Genomic DNA, 26,303 nt, shown 5'->3' on the forward strand with positions numbered 1-26,303 from the left:
CATTTTGCTACTGCTGGAAGTTATGATATGAGATGCATGTTCACTTCGTTGTTGAAGTTCTGTAAGTGAACTTGCAAACAGCCCAGCATTTCCATCTCGCAAGAAGCTTTTGAATAAAAACATAACTGAAAGGTAACTCTATTCCAGAAGAATAAGCAGAGGGGTTTTTTTGTCAATTTTGTTTTAATATTTTTTATTGGTGTGTGGGAAGACTGGAGTCTTTCTGTTTCCTCTGAAAGAGTAATCTTTTCACTTTAGCACTATGATGACATTATTAAATTCTAATTTCTGAATATCCTTATATGAATAGAGTATCTTCGGAGCATATCCTTACCTGTCCCTGTCCTGGTGGAAGATACAAGTAGCAGCAGTGAATATGGTTCTGTCTCACCTGATACAGAGTTAAAAATTGATCCATTCTCTTTCAAAACAAGAGCCAAATCCTGTGGAGAAAAAGATGGGAAGGGAATCCGGTCCCTTTTTCTGAGGTAAAGAGCTATCTGGCATTTATGTTACACAGTAGATTAGGAATGTGTGCATTGGGATGATTTTAATAAAGTTTCTTTTCACTGAGTGTCTTTCATTCAGCATCCCAGATGAACACTTTGAGGATCACAGTGCACCTCCTTCACCTGAAGAAAAAGATTCTGGGTTTTTCATGCTGAAGAAGGATAGTGAAAGGAGAGCCACCCTTCACAGGATATTAACTGAGGACCAAGAGCACGTGGTGAGGAACTTGATGGAAGCTTTGACTCAGGTAAGGTAATTTCAGAAGGCAGCACGAATTCTATGGAATTTGAAGACTTCTCTGCAGTTACCTGCAACTCTTGAAATTAGACATAGTAAAGCAATTAAAAAATAAAGTTTGATTAAACTAGAAAGCATACACTGTGTAAGCTTTCACAATTATTGTTTTATTTGGGCTATTAAAAATAGACTTTGAAATTGTTTATGCTTCATTACATATGCCTTTTGTGTTGTTTGTAATTACAATATGTATGCTTGGGTATTTGTACTGGCTAGATAACAGAAAAACATGCTTTCACGGTACTCTATTTTGCCAGTGATCTCCAAATTGGACTAGCTGAGGCTGTCAAGTCAACTCATAGGTAGATCATCTCCAGGAGGGGATTATCTTGGCTCCCTTTAAAAGTTCTACCTTCTGGCTGACTGGTTCGACAGAGGGAGGTTTATGCCTGTCTAGCCTTAGGTTATTGTGTAGAAAAAATGGGGCTGACTGGTACACCATTGCCTTCTAGCCAACAACCATAAAAGGGGAAAGAGGGGGCTAGGGAGAAAATAAATCACAGCTATTCCTCAATGATCTTTGGGAGCACATATGGAGGAAAGGTGTAGTAACACTGGGGGTTACAGCAAACAACAAAATAATTGCAGAATGGCCTTTTGGCACTCCTTTATGGGGATGATTCATTATGATGATGTATCAGTTCAGGATGACACTGAATAAATAACAGGTCATGACCACACTGCTAAATGTTGCAACACCGTAACAGGATGATGAGATTTTTTTGTTCTTGTTTGTGTGTGCGTCTTAGTAGTTAATTGACTCACTTCATTCTCAAGGCAAAGTATTGCTGGTCTAAAACTTATTCTTATAAAACATGACGATTCATGTTCTAAAGATAGTTCTGTTTAGAAACTGATGCAAACCAATATGATTCTTATGCTACAGTTAATATACTTGAAAATTGCTGCCATGCCAATAAAAATTGTTTCTAACTCTTGGGGGGCTGTGTGTATAAACTCCACAGTTGTCCTAGTACCCTTAGAAAGTGTTTAAGTAGGAGTCAATGAGAGAGTTGGCTGTGATCTGTGCTTTGCTAGAGTGTTGCTATAACAGACACAGTTGTTAATATGTGTATGAAAATAATAATCGGTGATCGTGAGAGGCTGAAACTCAATCTCAAAACTGAGAGAGTTTGCTTGTTGCTTAATGCCTTTCTCAGCGGGGGCTGGAACAGCCCGAGAGAGAAGCAGAGAGACACAGAGAGATGCAGAGTTGTACAGCCTATGAGTTCAAAGTACATATTCATGGCACTGGTTGCCCTTCAAGAGGATGTAGAACTCAGACTCCCAAAAACTGTTTTCTCCCTTGGGAGAGGGACCCTGTTCAGAGAGTAGGAAACTTACTCAAACCACCAGAAAGTTGTAGTAACTGCAGTTAAGGGGAATTTGAGTTGGCTTCTTGATATGTCCTGCTTAAATGCAAGAAGTTACTTGCTTGTTAGGTCTCATTTAGGATTTGATAGCATTTTTCTCTTCACAAAAATTTTTCACAAGAAAGGTTTCAACAAAGTCATTGGGTATGGGGGCTAGGGGAGGAGAATGGCCCTCACAAAATAGGTGAGTGTTTCTAATTAGGGAGTCAATACTGGCTGTCCTGTCCCCATAGTGCCCTGATGGACTTGGATCTCTAGTCCAGGGCTACAATGTGCATTTACCTATCTGCCCTAGTGTCTTTTTAATTATTTACACAAAAAGGAGATATGCTACTGCAGGACAGTGAGGGATCCACTTCAGTACAGCAAATCAAGTGAATTCTCCAATGTGGATCAAGATCAGAGGATAGGATCTTTTATCTCAGATGGATGCTTTAGTCAGTGCTTTGACTGCTCTAGAACTTTTGCACTTTTTAAAACTTTTTTTTTAATATTAGTTTCTCTCTCAAGTAATCAATATACGTTAGTTTCATCCAGATCAGAATTAACTTACTGTAGTTAAAAGCTCAGTGTTTTTGGCAAACAAGAGTTCTTGGTGTCTGGCCAGCTGTAACATTCACAGCATAAAGCTAGCAAATGCAACAGAACCAAACACCATATGTCCTTCTGTTATGGAAATCAGTGTTAGATATCTTTAGTCTATATGAATATGTACTTAACTTTCTTTAGAATAGGCATCTAATACTTTATGTTGAACAACACCTCTGGCTTCATTTTACGATTTGGAATTGAAATTTGCATTCAGTTGGCATAATTTTACTTATGAGAGCAAATACAGTCCTCTGCTTCCTAGTTACCTATACTGGTTATTCTGATTAATGCTTTTGAGCTTTTTGCTACTTTGATAGCTCTTGCAAAAACACAAAAGCTTTTAAAAATAGGCATATGAATATTTATACTAGAAAGGTAAGGCCTTTGTAGACCTGCTATAAGAGAAGTTCTGTATTAAGAGAAATTAGGAAGTTATGTAAGAAAGAACTAGTCCCTTCCAGAGCCTCCTGCATTGCTTTGACTAATCTCTTCTTTTAAAAGCTGCTGGAGGATTTTGCATGTTGTCTCTGAGGGGCACACAGAAATTGGAAGCACTGCAAAGTACGTGTTTGTTTGCAATTAAGAGTAATTTGTAGTATTCAGTGCACAGTATATTTATTCATATCTTTTCCCTCCTGTACAAAAAGCCATACAGACTACAGTGTGCACATACTCTTCAGCAACTGATTTAAACCAAAGTCAGCTACTTTTTCATCAGATTACTTGCATTACCAGGGAGCTGAGCGATAGAGCTTTGTACTGCTGCAGTTACACTGGTACCATTACCTGACCTGCAGCTGCACCTTTCCCTTAACCATAGCAGCAGAGTTTCTGAAAATTTTTGTTGCCAACTGGTGTTATTGGCTTAAGTCCCTTTGGATGTATGTTTCAAAAGATGGCTATCAAAACTATTTCTTTTTCTCTCTTTTCTACCAGGGAGCCGAAGAACCCAAGCTAAAATGGGAACATATCACAACACTCGTTTCAAGCCTCAGAGAGTTTGTACGGTCCACTGATCGCAAAATCATTGCAACCACTCTTTCAAAACTGAAGCTGGAGTTAGACTTTGACAGCCATGGTATCAGTCAAGTGCAGCTTGTGCTGTTTGGTTTTCAAGATGCCGTAAGTTGTCATTTTTACTAAGAAATTCGTACATCAAAACTGCTCCTGCCCCCCCAAAAAAGCCAGAAGCAAACAGAACTTGATTAACTTCTACCCAGAGTTACTGAAACAATAATATTTGAAGGTTTTGTACCTGTAATAACAAAAATCCAGGCAACAGCCATGACTTGATTTGGATGCTATGTGATCCTTTGGCAGGACACAGATCCTGAACCCAACTGAGATTTTTTCAGATCTTCTGATTAAAGATCTAGAAGGCTCACCATAGCTGTGTGAATATTGTAGCATAATATTAAAGCAGGAAAACCTTTTTAAAAAAAATTTCCTTTTGGAGGGTTTTCTGGTAAATAAGACCAACAGTGAATGTCAGGTTTATCCTACATAAATGTAAATTTCTTGAACTTGACTCCTCCTACAAATGAATGCATTAAACCACTCTATACCCCCATTAGTAGTCTGTCTACCTTGTAATATTGTAGTGAGTTCTTATTCTAGTATTTCTGGTTAGCAGCAGATTTCTGCCAAATAAGTTATCTTCATTTCAATTTATAATAAGCAGGATAAGGAGGAATTTTAAAAGCTTACTTTTGTATCAATAATTAATGCAAAAATTATTATTTCCTACATTGAGCAATGAAACATGCTTGGATAGCCTTTAAATAGCTAGTTTACAAAAAGCAACGTTTTTTCTTCTTAAGCTATGTATTTAATCACAAGCAGTTAGGCTTAATTATTAAGATGAATAATGAACAGGGGAGGGTGCAGCTGTGCTGAGTATCACTTGCCCAGACTGAAGTCACATAGTTCAACTGAAATGGCAATCCAAGTAGGCATTTGAGGTGGATGATTCTGTTAGCATTTAAACCTGGGGCACTGCCAAGTAAAAGATCTGTCAGGAAGGATGGCATAGCATGTAAACTGTTACAGAGACTACACTAATAAGAATTAAATGCTATTTGCAAAAAAAACCACAAAGTTTGAAATTAATCTGTAAAATAGATGTTTCTACAAATCAAAGTTTTCACTTTGATTTTTTTGAGTACACTCTCAGCTATCCATTCTCCTTAGCCTCATAATAATATTCTTTTGACACTTTCAAGAAAAAAACCAAGCATACAAGAGTAAAAAAAATGGAGGGGGGAATAGTACAAAAACCTGGGTTGGTGTTCTGATAGAGATGATGCTGGGCATCAGTTGTTTGGTGGTAATTGCCTGAGTTGTATTCTTATAAATAAAAAATTGACCACCTTCTGTTAACTTCATCATTACAAGTTGCTGGTTTGTAACTGAAAAATGTCTCTTCCATTACCAGCTCTTTATTATTTAATTAAACCCACAGAAAGTTCAAAGAAAAACTTTGCTTTATATGTGCCCAGTCTTAGTTCTTTTGGACACACTGTAGATTTCTAAAGTAGTACACTGAAATCCGAAACAGTATCAAGGCCTCAAATACTGCAGAGACTTACATACTGCTGAAAGTGAGGGGGAAAGTACTTCGCTTGTTCTTGGGACTTAATAAGGTAATCTTAGGTAACAAGGTTTAATATCACAACATCTTCGTGGAACCAACCAAGCAAAAGTAGTTTTGTGATGAAATGTAAATAGCTAAATCCCATTACTGTAGATTGCTGTGTTCTTGATAAAGTTACATCGCGTTTCTTCATTTCCCAAATAAGCTGCACTTACCTAAACATGTCAATGTCTTGGTAGCAGTCAGTATAGGAAGGTGCTAAGTGCTGGCAAAGGGGAGCCATGCTGCCTTGGAGGGCAGTGAGCAGACCTTTGGGGCCCTTGAGCAGCTGCTCTCCAGGTGTCAGGCACAGGGCAGGGGCTCCTGGCACTGCTGATAGCTCTCCAACTCCAAACACAGTGTCCAAGTGCCATCTTGTGGCCACTGGCAATAGAATTGAGGAGACATAGGTACAGCTGTGGTGGGTTGACCTGGGCTGGCAGGTAGAGGAAAGCCCCTACCCAGTCACTCCCTCCCTCCCTCCCTCCCAGCAGGATGAGGAACAGAATTGGAAGGACCAAAAGTAAGAAAACTTGTGGGTCAAAATAAAGAGTGAAGGGGGAAAAAACTTCTCAAGTGATGCAAAAGCAATCATTCACCATTAGCAGAATAATGCCCAGCCTATCCCTGAGCAATGTCTCCTTTGGAAAAACCAGCCTATAGTTTTATTGCTGAGCATGGTGTTATATGGAAGGGAATATTTCTTAAGTCGATTTGAGTCAGATGTGCTGGCTGTGTCCCCTTCCAGCTTTTAGTCCACCTGCAGCCTACTCGCTGTGGGGCAGCACAAGAAACAGAGAAAGCCTTGACATTATGTAAGCTTTGCTCAGCAATAGGTGAAGCATGGGTGTGTTATCAAGGCTCTTTTAGTCACCAGTCTGAAACACCGAACCATGTGGGCTGCTGTAAAAAAATTTAACTCCATCCCAGCCAAACCCAGTACAGGTACCTATACCGAATATGATTGCTTTGGGCAGTGAAAATAATATGATTAATAGTCTGTTTTGTGCGATTGCTACTTAATGTTGTTTAGGCATTTCGTTATAGCACTGTCACCTCACCTGCTTCTTCCCTGTCATTTGGGAGGGGGAAAACAATTCCCCTGAAGTAGAGATGTTCTTGCAAGTGGCATGGAGCATCCATAAGAGGCCCCTGGGAATATGGCTAAAAGCAGTTTGAAAGCAGGCTTGTAAGCAATTAGGAGCAACCCAGAGTAGAAAATGATGTGCTTGCATAAAGTAAAAAGTAAAAGGAAAGAGAAAATGGTACAGCACGCAAACAAAGTCCCCTGACTGTTTAAACAAACGTTAATTAACTATTTTTTTAGTTAAGTAGGAGTGGCATTACATTAGTCTTTTGATATTTCCTACAGTTGTACTTTAAAATAGCAAGTATTGCTTAGAGCAAGCAGTGAAAATGATGCCAAAAAAGTAACAAGATTAATTAGCTTCAGTTACAAGCCTTTCATAACATGGTCTTTGTTATTTGTCTTGCTGGCATTCTTCTTAAGTTTCTCTCCACAGCCATGAAGGTTAAGTATCACAGTCATCAAAAATCACCTAACACAGGAACTAATACGAGATAAAAAAATACAAAATATTGTATGACATAAAAAAAATGGAGGAAGTTGACAAAAATGTTGCTATCAAGAAATAGTTTTAATCACCTGCTTGGATACAGCATCTATAAGTTTAAACACTTTATATAATGGTCACATATATTATAGTTTTAATTTGTGGGGTATGTAATATCTGAACTGAATTTTCTGTTACTAGGTCAATAAAGTTCTCCGAAATCATAACATCAAGCCACATTGGATGTTTGCACTGGACAGCATAATCAGAAAAGCTGTGCAGACTGCTATTACAATTCTGGTCCCAGGTGAGTAATTTCTTAATACTCAGGAAATATTTATCAGCTGATTTCTTAAAACATGTTTTAGAGATGTGATTATGATGCTTCACTTAAGACTTTGAAACCAGCAGTGACCTTTTTCCTGTTCACTGTCTGTTTTGCAATTCAAAAGCTAATCAGTGAGGTGTCCAAGCTATTTTGGAAAGCACCTTTCCATGATGCATAATCTAAACTATTCTGCAACACAAGGAGTAGTAGGTTAATGTGCTCATGGATCTAATTTTTTGATATGCACAATGTTGCCCCTTGAAATCCAGAGGACAGGCCTATTACCAGCACATGCAGATTTTGGAAGGTATTTTACAAAGTGTAGGTTAATTATGTGCTTTTTGGAGCTCGTGGAAGTTTCTCTTGCTTATGGTCAGAAGCTGTCTAAAAAAAAAAAACCAGGACAAAAATCAACAAACAACCCTAAACCTCTGAAACCCACAAAAACCAAACCAGTCTGCAGTGCCTGCACTTTGAATATTAGATTTTGAATGCTGTGAAAGTAGAATGCCTGGCTTCACCGAGGGAAGGAGTCTGTTTGGAAGAAAGTGTAGCCCATTCTGTTATTTCTCTATCTATTTCCAGAGTTAATTTCTCTGCTGCTTCTTAAACTTTTAACAGTGGAATTAATGGTGATATTTTTAAATATATGATTTAATGCTTTAAGTCTGAAGTCAGAACACTTAGGTTCCCATTTTCTGCAGTAGGTTAAGTCTTATATTATCAATAAGGGAATCTGAAAATTCCTACAAAAGTTACAGCCGTTCCTGTTCTCCTTGGTATTTTCCATATCCCTAACACAACCATCAAGGTATAAGTAGGGTTTGTGTGTTACTTTGAAGTCATAAAGACAATCTGACTTCTGATTAGAGTGCTGAACAACTTTAATAGCCATGTACTTTACTCCTGTATAATAAGAGTTCTCTGGAATCCTCCTTAATAGACTGTTCTTTCCCATACAGCTTAGTATCAGCATTAATTGTACGAGTTCAAGCTTAAACAAAAGCCTCTCTGCCCTAATAGAGTGTTTGGGCACTGATCATCTGCAACTTCCCTAATGGCCTTACCCTACTTCTGTTTGCTTTCCCTTGCCTTCATCTGACTACTTTTTTTTTTCTTTTCTTTTTTTTTTTTTGGTACCTTTTTTCTTCCCCTCCTAAGAATGATGCGAAGATTTATCTCTGGCCCTAACGCTTCTAAAAGTAATGGGATGTTTAAGGAGTGTTGCAAAGCAGATTTTATACAGTTATACTTCCTGGTGGTGAAAAATGGCAAATAAATTCTCCATCACACTAATAAGAACAGAAGTTCGAAGCAAATTCTGGCATATTTGCCTGTCAATATTTGGGTAACTGCTTTATAATAAATTTGCTTTCTTTAATATAGAGGAAGCACAGCTCTGTTGATCTTAGTATGTTCAGCCTTGAAAAAGGTATGTAGCATTGAAATGAAGAGATGAAATAGATCAAGGAACAGATGTTTCTTTTGTAAAGAAGAGAAACATATTTATTAGTTATTCAGCAGAAAGGGCAAAACCCAAGTGTGATTTGGGAAAAAAATACTTTTCAGTGAGGAGACTAGAGGCAGTTCTTAACAGTAAGGAGCCACAATTGAAGGAAGGAAGAAAGATTTATATTAAATGGTTAGAGTTAACAAACAGATGTTGTTGCAATAATAGGTTCTGTAGGAGTATCAGATCTTGTGTCCGTATCTTGCATACCTGGTAAACTCCGGTAGGTGGTTTAAACAGGGCATAACAAACCAGAGTACACATACAGCTTTGTGTTCACAGTTTCATGGATGTGCATCATTACAAACTAGGCAGTGTTCCCTCTAATAAGCAGAAGGGAAGTGTGCTGCTTTTAATTCTTGGGAGAGGGGTCTTTTTGTCATTTCCTCTCTATATCTTTGGATAAAATTTTTTGGTAAACATGGTGTTGTTCTAATGAGATAATGACAAATATGACAGAATAGCAATAGCAGTAATAGCTGGATTTAAAAGAAATAACAGTTTGTTTGAAAAAGATTTCAGGTCAGACACATAGAAAATACAAATTATTGAGAATGGAATTAAGCAAAAGAACTTCTGCTGCACACAATACTTCAGCACAATTTGAAATAAAATGCTAGCCAAATCTGGAATCATATTTATCCAGATGTTTGGTTTTTAGAGCTTTTTAACATTCAATAGGCTGAATAATAATCTGCAAAAATTAGATGCTGTTACATTTTAAGTGGTCTTAAAACTCTAGAAAATATCATCTGTTCTCTTGTTACAGAAATTTCAGATCTGGTTTACCCCAAGCTATAGGATGATCTGCAAATAGTCACTTAGGTCTGCTTTTGTTTTAATGTTTAACTAATGTTTAACATCTTTACTGGTTTTTTCTTTTGCTTATATTTTAATAGAATTGAGGCCACATTTTAGTCTTGCATCTGAAAGTGATACAGCAGATCAAGATGATATAGAAGTTGAAGATCGAGATGAACAGCCCCAGAATCAAGCCATCCAGCAGCCTTGCATTGTCATGGAAGATGCAGTAGCTACCTCAGGTGTAAGCACACTCAGCTCTACGGTATCCCATGACTCCCAGGCTGCTCACAGATCACTGAGTGTCCAGCTGGGCAGGCTAAAATTAGAGACAAACAGGTGAGTCTGGACATCAGGAGGCAGAGACACTAGCCTACTTGGGACCGTACATATTGTTTAGCTTTTAAAATACATGTGCTAGAAGAGTAGTGATTGCCAAAATTCCATAGCACTGCAAGGTGTTCATTTAAATGACAAAATGTTTAGCTGTGACTGATCACTTATATTAGTTTTAATGATTTCAAAACAGCAGGGATGCAAGTTAAGGTCGATCTTGATTTCAGGTGCCCTTTCAAGGAAGGTCTGGAAAAAACTGACTTGCTGCCAAGCTTCTGCTTTTTCTCTCCTTCGTATGCTCTGTGTGGCTGATGAATGGTGTTATGCTTTGTTTCCACGAAGGCAGAACTTGCTGTTCTTTTCTGTAGTTATTCTTGGGGAGTGAAGTCAAGCTGACTGACAGCCACATATGAACTCTGCAAGGAAGATACTTCTGACTTGTTTTGTGCACAGAATTCACTGCAAGCAGGATCTGTGCTTACCAGCAGCCATTATCTTTTTATTAAAGAAGATTTATTCATCAGAGAAAGATGTGAAAAATAGGTGTTTTGTTTAAAAGAAGAAATGAGCCAGAGATTTGGATATTGGATTTTTTTTCAGAAATACATGCATTACACTTTAAACATGAAAAGTGGTTCTTTGGGGTTTTTTGTTTGTTTAAGAAATGTCAGAGAAAAATCTGTTTCTGTTCTTTTATTCAAATGACCTTCTATATATTTTGTTTTCTTTTCATTAAAATATACCAGTCAGTTTAAAGTAGATATTTAGCTTTTGCAGCATTGGATTTATGACATGGGATTCCCTGCTGACCTCAGTAAAATTTTGAATGTGGTCTTGATAGAAAGAGAACATGTCTTCAATAAGACAGTGGTTATGCCAATAGGACATTCTTTGGAGCTACAGTTCCAATTGAAGTTAAAATGTTAAATTGCACTTTACTTTTAAATGTGTCCAAGAAGATTGCCATAATTAGAGGAATTCATTAGACTGTACTGTTTTTAATAAAGTAACAGTATCTTTGGGTTCTTATGTTTCAATTAATTTTCTTGCTTGTGACCACTGAGAAAATTTGGATTGCCTTACTGATATACTTAAATAAATACGTAACTATTTTAGATTGGCTCACTTTAATTCACAAGTTTATGGTGGGGAATAGCCTCAAAAGTGATCAATTTGTAGAGGTACTTTTTTGCTAGCACTTTGCTTCTGTAAATTTCTCAGCTGCAAAGCCTTTGGCCAAATAATCACATCCAGTCATTCACGCAGAAATTTTGAGGTACATAATGTGGACAGTTGTTTAAATCTTAATGAAAGCTTCATTGGCATAAGCATCAAGCAGTTATCGGGAGAAAATAATTCATTATTTGGCCCTGAAGGCCTTTTTCAACCAGAATAGATAGAATATGAATAAGTTAACTGGAAGGTGACTTGTCTGTACAGAATATCAATCTGCACTGAGAATGACCAAGCTGTGGGGGTGCAGAGATGCACAAAGCAGCTCTGTTCCCAAGGAGAGTGGACCCATTAAGAATTATTAGCTTGGGTGCAGAAGCATTCAAATGCAACTATGCTGCTGGTAGGCCTGCATGCAAGCTAAGAGTAGGACTAGATGTTTTTATAAAGCAATCATATGGGATGCAGTTTAATTCTGTGCAAATACAGGCAAGGTGCTTTTGTGGCACATTTTCTAACTGAATTCCTATCTTTCATTGTCCCAGAAAAAAAGGTGCAATGCCAACTGGTGTAAAAAAAAATAATAAAAGGAAACATGCCAAAATGGAACAGTTATTTTGTAGTTTTCAGGCTGACAAAGATTTCAGGAAATGGATGAAGGTGCTGCAGTTCTTTCAAGGCAGAACTTCCTAAGACTCAGAAGTCAGTAACAGGTTTCTAAGTGTGTTCTCCATGTCCAGTTTCTCATATCAAGTTCCTGAAAAGACACTGTTCACAAATCCCCTCTTTTACTAAATCACTTTTCTGAAAGTGATTCTGCAGCAGTTTCCCATAATAATTTTCCATTATATTCTGACTATTTTCTTTTGATCAGTTTGAAAGGTGCTGGCTACTGAATCTCTCTGGGTTTCTCTCTGGGTTTGTGTTATGATGGAGGTCAAATGTGGGTTCCAATTTACTTCTGCTTGACATTCTCAAATGTACTTGCTTGGGGAGGATGCAAGTATTTTGCCTCCTCTTTTCTCACTCTTAACGTAGTCTAGGAGGGCAGGCACAAAGTGCCTCCTATGTGAAGAAGGGACAGCCCTTCTTCTGTGGTTAAGAATGTGTTTTCCACATTTAAGAAATGCAACCATACGTTTTCACCACATTTTCATCACAGCTCCACCCTTGCCATACCCTTGAAAATGTCTGCTGGAGAGATGTGAACTGACATTTTTCCTTACAAAGGATTATGTCACAAAGTTTAGCCCTTGGTTTATGAAACACTTTGATATTGTTCTCAGTTACATGGTTTTGTTTCAAGCAGAATGCCGGCTGTAGAAATTTCACTGACACTTTATCACTTGTTTAGTGAGTGAATGTGTATGTGTTTGGGGCTTTTTTTTTTTAGGGTTATAGCTTTAGGAACCAATGAATGTTTATATCTTGGTATAGGTCATAATAAATCTATGGTGAAAGAATATTCCTGTGAAAGCCGAAGAAGTCTGTCCTTGTCTTTGTCAGGAATGTTTCCAGTTTAAGTATAGTAAGATCTTTGCTTTCCTGCAAATTGAAGCTAATTAAGGAAATGTGTGCTTTCTTCTGGTTACTTCACAGGTTATTGGAGGAGTTGGTTCAAAAGGAGAGAGAATTTCAAGTCCTCTTACATCAAGCTATAGAAGAAAAAGATCAAGAGATCAGAAACCTACGGCTCAGGTCACAGCCAATAGGTGAGAAAAATTTTCAAGGAAAAGTTTTATACTAGCTGCAGATGAAATGGTGCCAGCTAAACATCTGTTCATTTTATTGAGCCATTCTTCAGCAAAGATGCTTTATTATGCTGCTTCTGGTAGGGTTTGCTCTGAAGTAAGAATGTACATTGTGGAAACAAATTACTGAATTTGTTAATCAAAGTACAAGGAATGGTACAATTTAAATATTTTTGTTTGTGATTATATGGAAGAGTACGAGGCTCATATTCTACAGAATATTATTTCTAAAGAGGATAATCTAGTATGTTAGGTATATGTTCCTTGAATTACAGCCTGTTCCAATTGTTCCACCGAAAGTTCAAGAGGATCTAATTGGTGAAATGTAAATACAACTTAAAGGTTTCTGAGGGAAGTCGACTTTGCTGTGTATCTGCCCTGAAGAAGGTGGAAGTGCTAGTGCAGTTTGATGTTTCTGTGTAATATGCTTCAGAGAAGTGTTGCTTCCCAAAAGCAACTGATCCTCAATCCAAGGCATTGCTTGTGCACCGATTGTATGAGTTGCAGTGAACAGTTCAGTTAACAGATGCAACAATTCGTGTAGAAACAGTGACAGTGAAATCGATGTGCCTTGTACTTGTAAAGTCATTTTATGAAGAGGGAAGAAAATCTCTATCAGCGTTCACACTATTTGATCTGTACCCCTAACCAAGTGGAATAATTAATGTCTATAAATTGTAATTAAGTGTGGTTTTTGGGAATTGACATTTATCTTTATTTATGGGGATACTGGTATTCTGTGCTTGAATGGAAAGCTCACAGAAGAAAGTGCTTCAGGAGTCAAAAATAACAAGAGGTTGCTTTGGTAACATAAAACCTTATCTTAGAAATGCTTGTTTCAGATATTCCTGGATTGTCTGTCTGTCATCGTCATTCCACTGGCACAGGGACCGAAGACCCGGATCTCATAAACTGGCTGAGAGTTCATGGAGCTGATGAGGCCACGATAAACAAGGTAGCAATGATTCTGTTCACTTTCTAGTACAAATTGCAGTACTGTTTTGTGTCTCAGTGCAAGAAGATATCAAACCTTTTTAATTACTTCAGCACATTTTGAGAGATTGATTTGTTCTGAGATAAGAAAAAGCCATGAATATAAAGGCCTTCTTAAAAATACAGTACTGTTAATAATTCCTAAATCTGATTAGGAATAAGGGAATAAAATGTCCTGGTAAATAGACACTCTTGCTTTTTCAGTGTCTTTACACATTGCAGCAGTCCCTGCTGATGATATGCTGAATACAGTGTACCTGTTCGCGCTTAGCTAACTATGCTGAAGCAAAATATGCTGAAGTGGATCAGTATGCTCTGCAGCAAATTATATAATTTTAGAGGTGTTGAGCACCTCAGAATATCAGCTGACTTAGGAACACCTGCATGTAGTTATCACTCCTACATATCAGATCAAAGGTTCATCCAAATCCAATTACATAAATTTAGATGCCATTCTTGAAAAGGTAGGCCTTAACTGTTGTTTTTAATTTCCTTGTGGGTTAAATGTGGTATTAATTATGCTCTGATTTGTGTTCACTGAAGTCTGTGATTCTGAGATATCAGTGGTAACAATAGAAATGCCAGTTGAGAAAGGTTTTGAGTAGCTGTAAAAGCATTACACCTTTCAAGTTGTGCTTGGTATGCCAATGCAGAATATACAGTGTAAAATTTAAGTAGCTCCGTTGTATTTTTAAAACAAATGTGCATTAATCTGTTACATGTACCACGTTTTAGCTCAATTTTAGGTTTCTTCCAGGTATAACCTTCTATTTTTAAGGGCAGATAATCCTAGGAACATGAGCTTAGGAAGCTAAATGATATTTCTAACAAAATGTTAATTTAAACTTCTTTTTGCAGTTCTTGGGTGAAGACTATACCTTAACGGATGTTCTCTGCTATGTTACACGAGATGATCTGAAAAGTTTGAGACTGAGGTAATGCTTCACGTTTAAATGATCTGTGCTGAGCAGGAGTTGTGCTGTGTTTCAAGAGAAAATAACTGATACTAATTTATTGTACTGTGCAGTATTAACTTAAAATAAGTAACATTTTCCAGTTTGTCTTTGTATGCTGACACCGTCCTGCTAAACAGCTGGATACTGTTTAAATTTTAAAATAAGGTATCTCTATTAAAGGCAAAATATTAGGGTAAGCATTTACCCTGCACCTGGAGACACTGAATATCCCATTAGAGCCTTGCTTTTATTTTAAAAGGTAGAGATAGCAAAACTTTCAGTAGTTTATCATCATCATCAAACTTCAGAAATCTTACTTATGGACTGCAAGTAACACTAGATTTCACCTTATCATGCCAGATGTGTGGATCACTGCAGTACCAAGTTTAAGTAGAAACAATGGAAATTATCAGACACTATGTGCGTGCCCAGTCAGTTTAAAAAAAAAGTAACTAAAAAATTACATTAAAAGACAAGTGTTAAGATTTTTACGTAATCGACACTTTCATCGTGTTGGAAGTCAGATGTGGGTTATGCAAGTCCTTTGGACCAGAAGTCTGAATTCCAGACAGCAGGCATCTGCCAAGTGGAACGATTGCCCTGTACCATAATCAGGAAAGGACTCTGTTCTCTATTTGAGTATTGCATGTTGAATTTCACCTTTGATCAGCCTTCCCACTGAATTTCATTGATCAAAACCAGGGCAAGAAAATCAGAAAGCACCTAAATTGGAATGCTTTGAGGCTAGAGGGTATCTTTGTACCTGAGTGTCTTTATGCTTTTTCTTTTCAGAGGAGGAATGCTATGCACGCTCTGGAAGGCTATCACCGACTTTCGAGAGAAACACACCTGACATTGAAATTTTTCTTTGCTTCTCTGCAGAGATGAAAAGATTTCCTTTCAGCACAGAGCAGGTGTGCTGTCAGAGGGACTGTTGCACTTTAATCCAGTATTTGTTTACCAATGTTAAAAACACTGCAGCTTCCTGACTGCTTTTATTTCTATAATCCATAAGGAATCTATAAACAATCTGCAACATTATTTTACTTCAAATGTTTTTACATGCAAGTTTTTCAAAAATTTAACCCCATACACATACACACACAGTTATAAACTCATGAAACATTGTAATAAAGTAAGCAGATGTTAATTTCATGAAAAACTGATGTAAGATTTCATGTGACTGTACATCACTGGAACAAAACCAAAATGTGACGACAACTTTTCAAGTTTCTTTGTAATATATCTCAATATTATCTGTAGTAGAGCTTCATAATTTCAATCATAATTAGATATTTTTCTTTTAGTGTGTAAGTTCTAAAGGTAATTGTTTTACCTACTGCCCTACATAGTTTATTATTGTTTATTTTTTGGTAATTTAAGTTCTATGGTGCATTTGTTTTAGAGTTGTTTATGTACTACTGAACTGTACCAGTTGTATACACCTGAACCACAGTAATGTTAGCTTGTTCTAAAGCTATCTCTGACATACACAGTTGGAAATAAAAATAACCTAAGACTTACTTTTTCCTATATTTTTGGACTTTTAAAATAATAAAGGTGTAGAACTGGAAAATATTGGAATAAAAAAAAAGAAAAAAATCAAATTGAGTATCAAGGGAACCTTTCTGACACATGTTAAACTTACTGTGATTTGAGTTGGATTATCACAGCATTGAATATTTTCTTGGTTTTCCTATTCACTCTAATTCCTGTACTAACAAGCCAAGGCCAAACAAAATTTTTCTCCATGTGCTCTACTTGACTTGAGAAATGAAAAGTCCTGCTTCCATGCACTGAAGAGTCATTGTGCCCTGTTGTTTCTTTTTCTGCTTCTGTTAATGCAATGTGTCTTTTCTCACATGTAATGAAAAATGATTGTGGATGTTCCCTGTCCATCCACTGTCACTGTCACTCCACCATTGTAGCACTGGGTATCAACAGATTCTTCTAGGGCAGCTGCAAAAAATTCCAATGTGAGTAAGACTTGCCTGGACAAGAAGGTACTTCTTTCTTCAGAAGCCTTGGTAGTCAGTGAAAGGCTTATGTTCTCAATTTTTCAGGTCTAGCAAGCATTTTCAAAGAAAACTAAGTATTTTATTTTAAACATAAACATGCTGTCCTAACATGTATATAGTAATTTCCACTGACTAAAATGCAGCAATTATGCATTTAAAAAGGCTAAACAAAGAACAGTAGATTAAATAATTTTAGTCAGATTTTTTTTACTCTGAAGACAGTTCCACTGATTTTTGGACATAGGTGGATTCAACTCATTCCAAAAACTTAACTACATTTCATGAGAAATATAGCTACAGTTTACCAATTTCTACTGCTATTACAGCAGGAAACAGTACACATTCAAGGTAGTTTTAAACACTGGAAAGACCAGTGGTGGAGGTTGATTTGTAAAACCCAAAGCAACTGAAAAACACCACTACCCATTGAAAAGTGACCCTTAGGACAATGAACATCCCTAATTTGATTTTTTGTGTGAAGCACAATCCTGTATCGGTCCATGATTGCAGTTGGGAAACCTGATTTCACACAGCATCAATAGACCAGAATGTAATTGCATTGCTCTGTTTACTTTGAAAGCAATGCAGCCTGTTCTCTATGACTCCGAGCGCTCAGAAATGCCAGCTATGTATAACAGAAGGGAGCGTGATCGAGGTTTCAGTTGAATGTCTCCATGAGACCGAGCCTGGCTCCAGCTGGGAATTAACTCCTATAGTTCATTGCTGGCTTCACCAGACCCAAGGTGGCTTCTGCAGAGTTGCTCAGCAATCAGTTCTGTATTCTCCACTGTAAGACTATATTGGGTCTGATCCATGCCTAGGCTGGGCCATGTACTACGCTTGGGCTACTTGAGCAATTGTGATCTGGTCTGAAGTGGTTCCTTGAACAGCACAGCTTATCCATATAGGTACTAGATCTGTGCACAAAAGCTTATGTAATATCCCCACTTCAGGCTACTTCATATAGATTGTGCTAGCCACAGTACTTTTTATATCCCTGAAAAGAATGTGAAAAACATTCTGGGACAGAGTGCATCAGACATCCCGGACTTTTCAGCCTGGCTCCTTGAATATGCTAGTGGATACGTGGACCACAAGTGAGGGAATTGAGATTACATTGTAAGGACACATAATGTTTCAGTGCAAGATTTTGCCTAGGGCGACATTTTGACTATAGGGCATACCGTGGGGTTTCAGCTTGGATAACCTCTTGGTCCTTGATCCATGCTGTTGTAAGCCAGGGCTGAGATGGACCAAGAGACACCTTTGCCCCTCAATTAAGAGATCATAGAAGTGAAAACTCGATCAAGACAGTGCTGATCTTGCTGTGTTTTGTGCCTTCCAGTGTAAAGCCCAAATGCCCAAACGCCCTCCTGCACATAAACCACAGGGCACGTTTATCACTCAAGCCCCAAGCTGCTTCTGTTTTAGAACACAAATGGCTCCTGGTGCAACAATCCCTTCCCCTAGAAGACCTCATGCCCTGAACTTGAAAGTGCTGCACGGTGGCTGAAGTTGGCTTTGTCCAAGCACACGAGACTAAGGGAGCTGTGTGTCTCCACCTGCTTACCCGTATGCCATGAGTTTCTTTACAGAAAGGACTGATACGTCGACAGCTCTTCACAGAGCCATTTTTTTGGAAGCGATGTGTTGCGGGCAACTCCAAACCTGACTGTTCCAAAGCACGTGCCGCAGCAGCGAGTCTGCAGCAGTGCAGCTCTTCCCCACACGATGCGGCGCATCGCCTGGGCTTGTGAGGCGGCCGCCACTCCTCCCACCTACCGTCGAGATGGCGAGCATCCCCAAACCTGTTGTTTCTCCCCGCGCTGGTACCGAACGAGCTGTGCCAATGCGACGGGAGCCGCTCTGAGGAAAAATACCAGCACACCTGGGTGAACACCGGCACGTCGGCTGCCCGGGTCCGCCGCGGGGGCCGGGAGTGCGGGCAAGCGCCCCGCACCGCGCCGCACAAGCGCCTCCTGCCCGTGAAGCGCGGCCGCTCCCGGGCCGCGGGCCGCCGGGCCCGCCCTCACCTGCTGCCAGCAGAGCCCGCCGGCGGGGGCGGGGGACGTGGCGCTCCTCACCTGCCCCAGGACCGCGGAGCCGCGGGGCGGAGCAGCCGCGCTCGCCGAGCAGGAGGAGACATGGCGGAGGCCGCGGGCAGGAGCGGCGGGCGCCGGCGCCCCGCAGGTGAGGCGCTGCCGCCGGGCGGCGGAGGGAGGGAGGGAGGAGGAGGGAGGGAGGAGGGAGGCGCGCGCGGGTCGACCGGCGGCTGCGGGCGGCCGCGCGGACGGAGCGCTGCGGGGCCCGGCGGCGGCCCTCGTCCGCAACAGGTGCGGGGGCGCTCCTTGGCCGCCCGCGCCCGCCGGGCTGCGCGGGGGCTTCGCTCCCTTCCCGCGGGCCCCACCGCGACCCGGCCCGGGGGCAGCCGGGAGGGCAGAGCGCGCGCCGGTGGGGCGGCTCCGGACCGTGCCCGCCGGAGCGGCGAGACCCCCCGCCTTCCTTCCCCGGCCCCCGCGGAGGGGCATCGGCGGGGGCCGCGCCGTCGTTTCCAGAGCTTGGCTGGTTGCTTCGAAAGCTTCTTTAAAGGATCGGGGTGCTGCGGCGCGTCCGCGTCGGGCGGGGATAGCGCGGGGTGCCGAGCTGCCCGCGGGGGGCCGCCGGGCTGCGGCGCAGGAGTGGGGGGCAGCGGGCTCTGAGCGGGGCTGGAGGTAGTGGCGAGCTTCTGCAGGAAGGGTGAATACCCGCAACACCTGCTAGCGGGAATGGGGTGAGCCCCGGCGGGAGAGGAGGGATGGCTCAGCAGGGTCAAGGTACCTGGCGGCGCCTCCCGAGCGAGCCCCGCCGCAGGGCCTGCGGGTTTGGCTGCGCCTCAAACGCGTGCGAGCGACGGGCTGCTGCAAGCCCTTATTTCCTACAGGGAAGGCAGGGAGATGTCCTTGCATCTCCTCTAAAGAGGAATGTACGCTGCGAGAGCGTTTTAACGCGCTTTTATTTTGGCCTTAAGGGCGAGGAGGGTGCAGGGAGGAGATTTTGGCTTACGCAAGCGGATCGACCGCTGTATCACTGTCGTAGGCGCGGATGCTGTTTGCTTTTGTGGGCAGTGGAGGGGTTGCCTTTCTGGCACGTTCACTGGGAGTGCTGCTTGGTGGACTGTGAAAGCTGACTCCAACTTTTAGTCCTCTCCTTTTCTTCCTTTTTTATCTCCTTCCACAGTACAATTCCACTCACCTTTTGCTAGTCCTTCTCTAATCTGTGTCCAAGTTTATCTCTGAATCCAAGCTTTTTCATCAAAACAGCATATGAATAGGCCATATGGCTGTTGCTTAATTGATTGTGTTTCCACAGTGTAATATTTTTAATACGAACTTTATGTAACGCAGGCATGCAGTCACAAGCAACGACTGTGGGCAGACCCATCCAAATGCTCTCGTTAGTAAACTTGAAAATTGTAGTGTTTTGCTCAGGAGTCCTTCTTACAAGTCACGCCTGGGCATCACTCTAATGTTCAGCTTCAGAAAGGGTGTGCATCTGTTTTCCTATGTATTTCAGAGTTTGTAATTGCATTAACTTCACTTTCCATGGAAAGAACTGACTGTCAGTGTATTTTTAAAGCCAGGTCTAACAAATTCTTTTCAAGTTCTTTACCTTACGTTGCTAATGTCATTTTTTTCAACTGTATTATCAGTCTCTTTCTAGTTCCTTACCAAAACTGGGGACAAACCAACAGGTTACATATATATTATATATGTACAGTTTTAAAAGGATTTATGTGCTTAGATTTATTCCGAGTTTGCTTTATAGTTTCGTTGCATGCTACTGTGTTGAACTTTTACTCATTGGGCCGTAGTTGTAGACAGGAGGTGGATCTACTTGCATGAGTTGTTTTTTTGAATTTAAATTGCTTTGTGCTGTCAAAGTTCATTCAAAACTTCCTCGTGTGTGAAAGGTCCAAGTTAAACTTCTGTGAAGTTGCTTATTGTGTGTTGAGATTGTTTCAGGTCTCTGAGTTATCGCCGGCCGCTTTCCCGGCGTTTACAAACAGGAACAACCTCGTAGCATCTCAGGGAGCTGCTCGGCGGCTGTTTGGTCTGTCTGTGAGTGAGCAGATGTGTGTGCCCAGGGAGGGCCATGCAGATGGCTTCGGCTGCAGTCTGCTCCGCAGGCAGAACCCTTGCGTCTGGATCCGGCTCCTTATGAAGGTCAACATCCCATCGTTGTTTGGGAAAATTACCTACTGGTTGACTTATTGCCTCTGTTTACAAAACAAAACAAACCAGCTAAATAGCTCTGTGTGTTGTGGTGTGTGTTTGGTTTTCCCCCTCTCCTGTGACTGTCCACAGGGTCTTTCAGGACTGGCCTGGGGAAGTCTTTAACGGCACCACAAAGGCTTTGCAGGGAGATGTTACAAGTGGCTCCCTTTATTGCTGGGCAGATGGTCTGCTGCACTTAACTAGCTTTCTTCAGGTAAATGGCTTAATTACCAGGGTGAAGGGTTTTTTTCCTCTGCCATTCATAAGTGTGTAGATGGCAAAATGAGTATAGTGCTCAGGGAGTATGGTAGCTTATACCAGTTAGAATTTTTAAATTATAATTACTCAAGCATTTTATAGTGCTAACAGGCTTTTCAGTGATTCCTGAGATGAGAAAGGCCCTCTCATGAGGAATAACACATGGAGAAGCTTCTAAGGCACCTCATTTTGTGGCTGCCTACCATCAGCGTAGTCATGCCTCTGCCTGTGGGAGTTTCCCCGCGCCTGCTCTGGGCTGCCTTGACCAGCTCTGTGCATGAATAACAATTTGCTTAGGTACTGGGAGACCAGAGAGAGCAAAGTGGTTTTGGATCGTTGCAAAGAAGCTTTAATGCCATGATTTTGTGTACTGTTAGTGCTCTCTTCTAAGTAAGTTTATCATTGTTCCTTTTTTTTTTTTGCAACAAAACAAGTCTGCACTTTAAATGATGTCAGTGATAGCTGGCTTGCAAAAGCTGAACACTTGGGATGTTTGCTCTCTAACTGCTGGTGGGACGTTATTGCTTGCTTATCCTGGTGTTTTCTCCATTTGAGAATAAATTAAGTTTCCTCTTACTGTGTTATCTTTTTTCTAGATAAATTATTAGGGAAAACGCAAAGGTACAGAACCATACAGTGTGTGGGAGCTGAAGACTTGCGCCAGCTCCCCGTGGTTCTTTCCCGACGGGAAACGTGTTTTGCTGGGGAGGATTTATGCAACGGTATCGTGACACACAGGTTTCATCTCTCTGGCGGCTGAGACAGTTCCTGTTCCTTCCAAGGGGAGCTGCCGGGTGCAGGGCGCCGGTGTTGCCGCGTCACTGTGGCCCGAGAAGGGCAGGGGGCGGTGGGTTGTGCCCGTGCCCGACTGCGGGCACCGCGGACACGTCCCAGCGCTCCACCACAGGCTGCGGTGCCGCCCGAGGGTCACCCCCGCGCCGGCCACGGCTCTGTGCTCTCACTCGTACTGTAAACAGCGGCTGTCAGAGCGCCAGGTGTCATCAGGATAACGGGGATCTCCAGCCAAATGTTACGTTGCCGTGAGGGTATTTGCTTACAAATGCTGAAAGTGCTGAAGGTTTGTGTGTTGTTAGCGTGCTTTAATTTCCATCCATAAGTATCTAAATGTTAGTACACTGAGAGTATTTTCTGTCTTTTAATATATTATTTAAGTTGCGGATCTGTAATCCTTCTATTGTCACCCCTCTCTGATTAAAACCTATTCAAATTTTGACATTGTGTATCAGACCTTACGATTACTTATTTGGTCCTACATTAATAGCTTTTGAGTCAGTACTGAATTCACAGAGACTCAGACTCATCAGTAGCTTGTAGGATGACAATGATACAACTGAATAAAATTTATTAATGTGGATGAGAGGGTTAAAATCCTTATAGAAGCCATCCCTCAACTTTAGAAAGCCGCCAAAGTACTGTCTCTTGATATCTCTCATTGGTCAGGTAATGTCTACACACACTGGAAAAGTTTGAACAAGCCTTTTTATATGCATATTATGTAATGTGAGTCAGGCTGTCTTTCTCCACCCACCTACACCCAGCGCTTCTAATGTAAAAAAAAAAAGAAAAAGGGGGGGACGGAGGAGATGAAACAAACCACAACAAACACAAACTCAGTGAAAACCCAACAGTCGCCCCCAAAAAAGCAAACCAAAAGCAAACTGAAAGAAAAAAAATCACACCCAAAAGAGCACACAAAAACCCCAACACAAAAAAACTCCAAAGCCAAACACTACCAGAAAAAAAAAAAAGGTCTGAGTTAATCAAATATCAGGCCTGATGAATGTTGGAGGAGCAGCTGGTTTAAGTGGTACTTCCAGTACAGGAAGAGAACCTCTACTAATCTAACTAAAGTAATATACATTGTCATTTTACTGGGGCTTTATTTTGAAAATGGAGGTACTTCTGTGTGTGCTAATTCAAACTGTAAAAATTGTAAATTTACGGTAAGCTGAGATGGCAACCATTTTACTTGTATGATGACTGATTTGTTGCTATCACATATAAACAAGTTTAATACTTTACAGCTGAAAATTATTTGTGGTGCTAAAGGCAATTAAATTATCAGAGCAATAATTGCCTCAATTATGTAAATACTGTGTAATCTTGCAACAGCCTATTTTCTTTTCCACTTGAAAAAACCCTATGTAAGTCTAGATCCACAATACAAGCCACAGTGTGCTGCTAATGTTGTTGTGGTAACTGTCTTTGCACTTTTCTTCAGGAAGGAAATCCTTGGTATGTGACCTCTGTTAGAAAACTGCAGTGGCGTGTTAGTATTGTGGCAGAACAGGCCATGTGTGTGTTATAGTCTTTTTCACCTTAAGAATGTGTGAGAAGTGGTGCATTTGTTAAGCTGGTTCAGCTTTAGCTCTGCAGTTTTCTTTAGGTGTTGATTCCATGAGTGGAGTCATGCCATATTTGTTCATTAAAACAAGTAGAAGATATATTTATACCCTTTGTGGCTTTGCGGAACAGTCTTGATAATATGTATCCTAGGACACCTGTCAGAGTTCAAGGAACACCATAAGTTGTCTGCCAATATGACATAATGGGACTAGGCTGCCTCACTCTTCAAATGAATGGAGTTGAAAACCTGGCTCTTGGTGACAATGAGATTCTTCAGAGATGTGATAGAATGGTTTATGCTCCAGGCTGAGAGTCATTGTGAGACTAGATTATCGAAGGGAGAAATAAAGTACTGATGTCTCCAAATATTTCTCCAAATATCAGTCTCTGTCTGAAACTCTAATGTGTTCTCCCTTATCCAAAAGTCCAGATGTCTTGGTCCCCTTCTAAGAAACACGTTGGGAACTAAGATGTCAGAAAAGCATTGGTAATTAACACACCACAAAGTAGTTCACAGGATTCCATCCATCAGATACTGTTGGTAATGCAATGGAGAAGATTTGAATTTGGTTTTGGCATATCACCTTTTCTTTCATATTCACATTTCTATGAAAAGAGCTGAAAAGAGCCTGTTCTTTGAAGTATGTTCACATTTCCAACAAGAAACTTAAAATATACCTAAGTGCTCTACAAATGCTTGGTTCTCTTGACATGTATGAAAAACAGGTATTTTAAAAAATAAGTGTTGTTTTGGTTTTGTTTTGTTTGTTTTTACAGATAGAAGCAGTGGCAACACTGCCCTGGCTATTAGTTGTAGGACAATTGGCATTGATGACTTCTGTCTTCTACTGAATTCCTGCTTCCTACTGTCCTGTGAAGTTCTGATTCCTTCCTTTCGTCATTTAAATGACAATTGGCTGAAGTTACGTGATATGTTCTACTGTAGGGTCTGATCCAGTATCATTCTGTTATATATAAAGGATGTTGGCTAAGAATGATCTAATATGTTTTTTATTCATCATGGTATGCCTTGTGCAATGTTTATAATTAGTCATATTATGCCAATTAATTAAAAAATATAATAAGACTTGTTAATATACATCTTGTATTTGATTGTCTTATTGGTGTGTATGTGTTTAATGTGTTTTTGATTGATGAGGTTCTTACCTTCATGTTCACATCTCCTTTGTGCTGATGAATGAGTTTGAATCAGAACAGGGCCGGGCTTCTAGCCTTCTCCCATATTTTTCCTCTGCATGGAAATGCACACGGGTTTAGTTTTCTTTGACTGAAGGGAAAACAGTTAACACTTAACTTCTGTCTGGATACTTCTGAGGAGCTCATTGGCCCAGTGTGTGGCAGCAAACTGGGAAGAGATAACCTCCAAGAGAAGCTTTCTGTATCTGAGCACATGCGTGTTTCTTGGTGGAGTTTCCTCCTGCTCTAGGCTCCTGTAGGCAGAGACTGCTGACACAGCTGCCTGCTTGTGATTCACCAGAACTGTGGTGAGTAGGGACCGGAGGGAGGGACTGGATAAACAAGTCTTCTCCATCACACTGAGGGGATTGTCGTGGCTGCTCTAAGAACACCTACACCTCCTCTGCGGCTGAGGAATATGTCATCCTACTGTGTTGATTAAAGTGATATCTAGAACGTACGCGGTCTTTCCAGCATGTGCAAGGGGATGCATAAGCAGTGGATAAGCTAAAGGAGCCAAAGTAGTCAGGACAGTTAATAGGAAAATAATAGGTGACTGCTTTTTGTTTCTAGACCTAGCTTACTTAAAATCCACTGCCTTTTAGGCAGATACAGATAATACATCTGAATTCAATTTATTGAAAAGGGAGATACTGAGATATAAAACCAGAATAAAGATACGTTTGTTCAATAAACTCCAGAAGATAAAGATGCAAAGAGCTGAACCTGTCATTCTTAAGTTTACTTTCTGAAGAATCTTAATAATCCATTGCTGTTCCCCAATTTCCCCAGAACATATTTAAGTGGACATTTGTTTAGAAAAGCTGTACAGTTCTGGACTTTCTTGAGTTCTCTGCACTTTCTTGAAGCACCTAATTCAGTGGATCAATGAAGAATAAGTTCATGCAACTACTGTGGTTTTATGGCTCGATTTTTAGAAGTGAGTTGATTAATTTCTTATTTAAAGCTATTCAGAGTGCCTCTGTACTCTTGACAGCAGGATTCTCATTAGTCAAACAGAAGAAGGTTTCCCATGTTATTCTCTAGGATTTTATATTCTGTCTAACTGATTAATGCAAGGGGCCTTTTTTTCTTCCAAGAAGGTGAAAAGCAGAAATCAATTATTATATCAGATATTTATATACTAAATACTGAAGTTGTTTTAAAAAAGTAACATACTGCTGTAAAAATGATCTGCCAGTCCTTTATTATCTTGTATATAAAAGTGAGCCCTTAGAGATATTTTTTAAGAGAAACTTAGAAACCTCTGTAAAGATAAGGTACTTTTTTGAAAATAGAAGAGCAGCAGAGGAAATAATTAGGTGTGTATGATGTTTGAGACAGTGGTTGACTTTAACTGAAGCAAATGTTTTTTCTGATACAGT

The 26,303-nt window shown here is 40.3% G+C and overlaps 2 protein-coding genes across 7 annotated transcripts in view; both read left to right on the plus strand.

Annotated features, from left to right (window-relative positions):
* Positions 1-16,348, plus strand: part of MAP3K5 (mitogen-activated protein kinase kinase kinase 5) — a 72,344-nt gene extending 55,996 nt beyond the window's left edge. Inside the window, exons 21-29 of the mRNA XM_018078243.2 lie at positions 311-488; positions 589-757; positions 3,708-3,893; positions 7,179-7,284; positions 9,715-9,955; positions 12,725-12,837; positions 13,719-13,831; positions 14,728-14,804; positions 15,618-16,348. Of these exons, the coding sequence (XP_017933732.2) occupies positions 311-488; positions 589-757; positions 3,708-3,893; positions 7,179-7,284; positions 9,715-9,955; positions 12,725-12,837; positions 13,719-13,831; positions 14,728-14,804; positions 15,618-15,678 (1,244 nt within the window). The 3' untranslated portion in view covers positions 15,679-16,348. The remainder of the gene's footprint in view (positions 1-310; positions 489-588; positions 758-3,707; positions 3,894-7,178; positions 7,285-9,714; positions 9,956-12,724; positions 12,838-13,718; positions 13,832-14,727; positions 14,805-15,617) is intronic.
* A 2,620-nt stretch (positions 16,349-18,968) lies between these two features.
* MAP7 (microtubule associated protein 7) overlaps positions 18,969-26,303 on the plus strand; it is a 116,998-nt gene continuing 109,663 nt past the window's right edge. For all 6 annotated transcript variants that reach the window (XM_029962762.1, XM_018078197.2, XM_018078195.2 and 3 more), the window contains exon 1: positions 18,969-19,033. In XM_029962762.1, coding sequence (XP_029818622.1) covers positions 18,988-19,033 — 46 coding nt within the window. In that variant the 5' untranslated portion in view covers positions 18,969-18,987. The remainder of the gene's footprint in view (positions 19,034-26,303) is intronic.

This window comes from Manacus vitellinus, unplaced genomic scaffold (genome assembly GCF_001715985.3).
Source record: "Manacus vitellinus isolate BGI_N305 unplaced genomic scaffold, ASM171598v3 scaffold_4_pilon, whole genome shotgun sequence".
Lineage (NCBI taxonomy): Eukaryota > Metazoa > Chordata > Aves > Passeriformes > Pipridae > Manacus > Manacus vitellinus.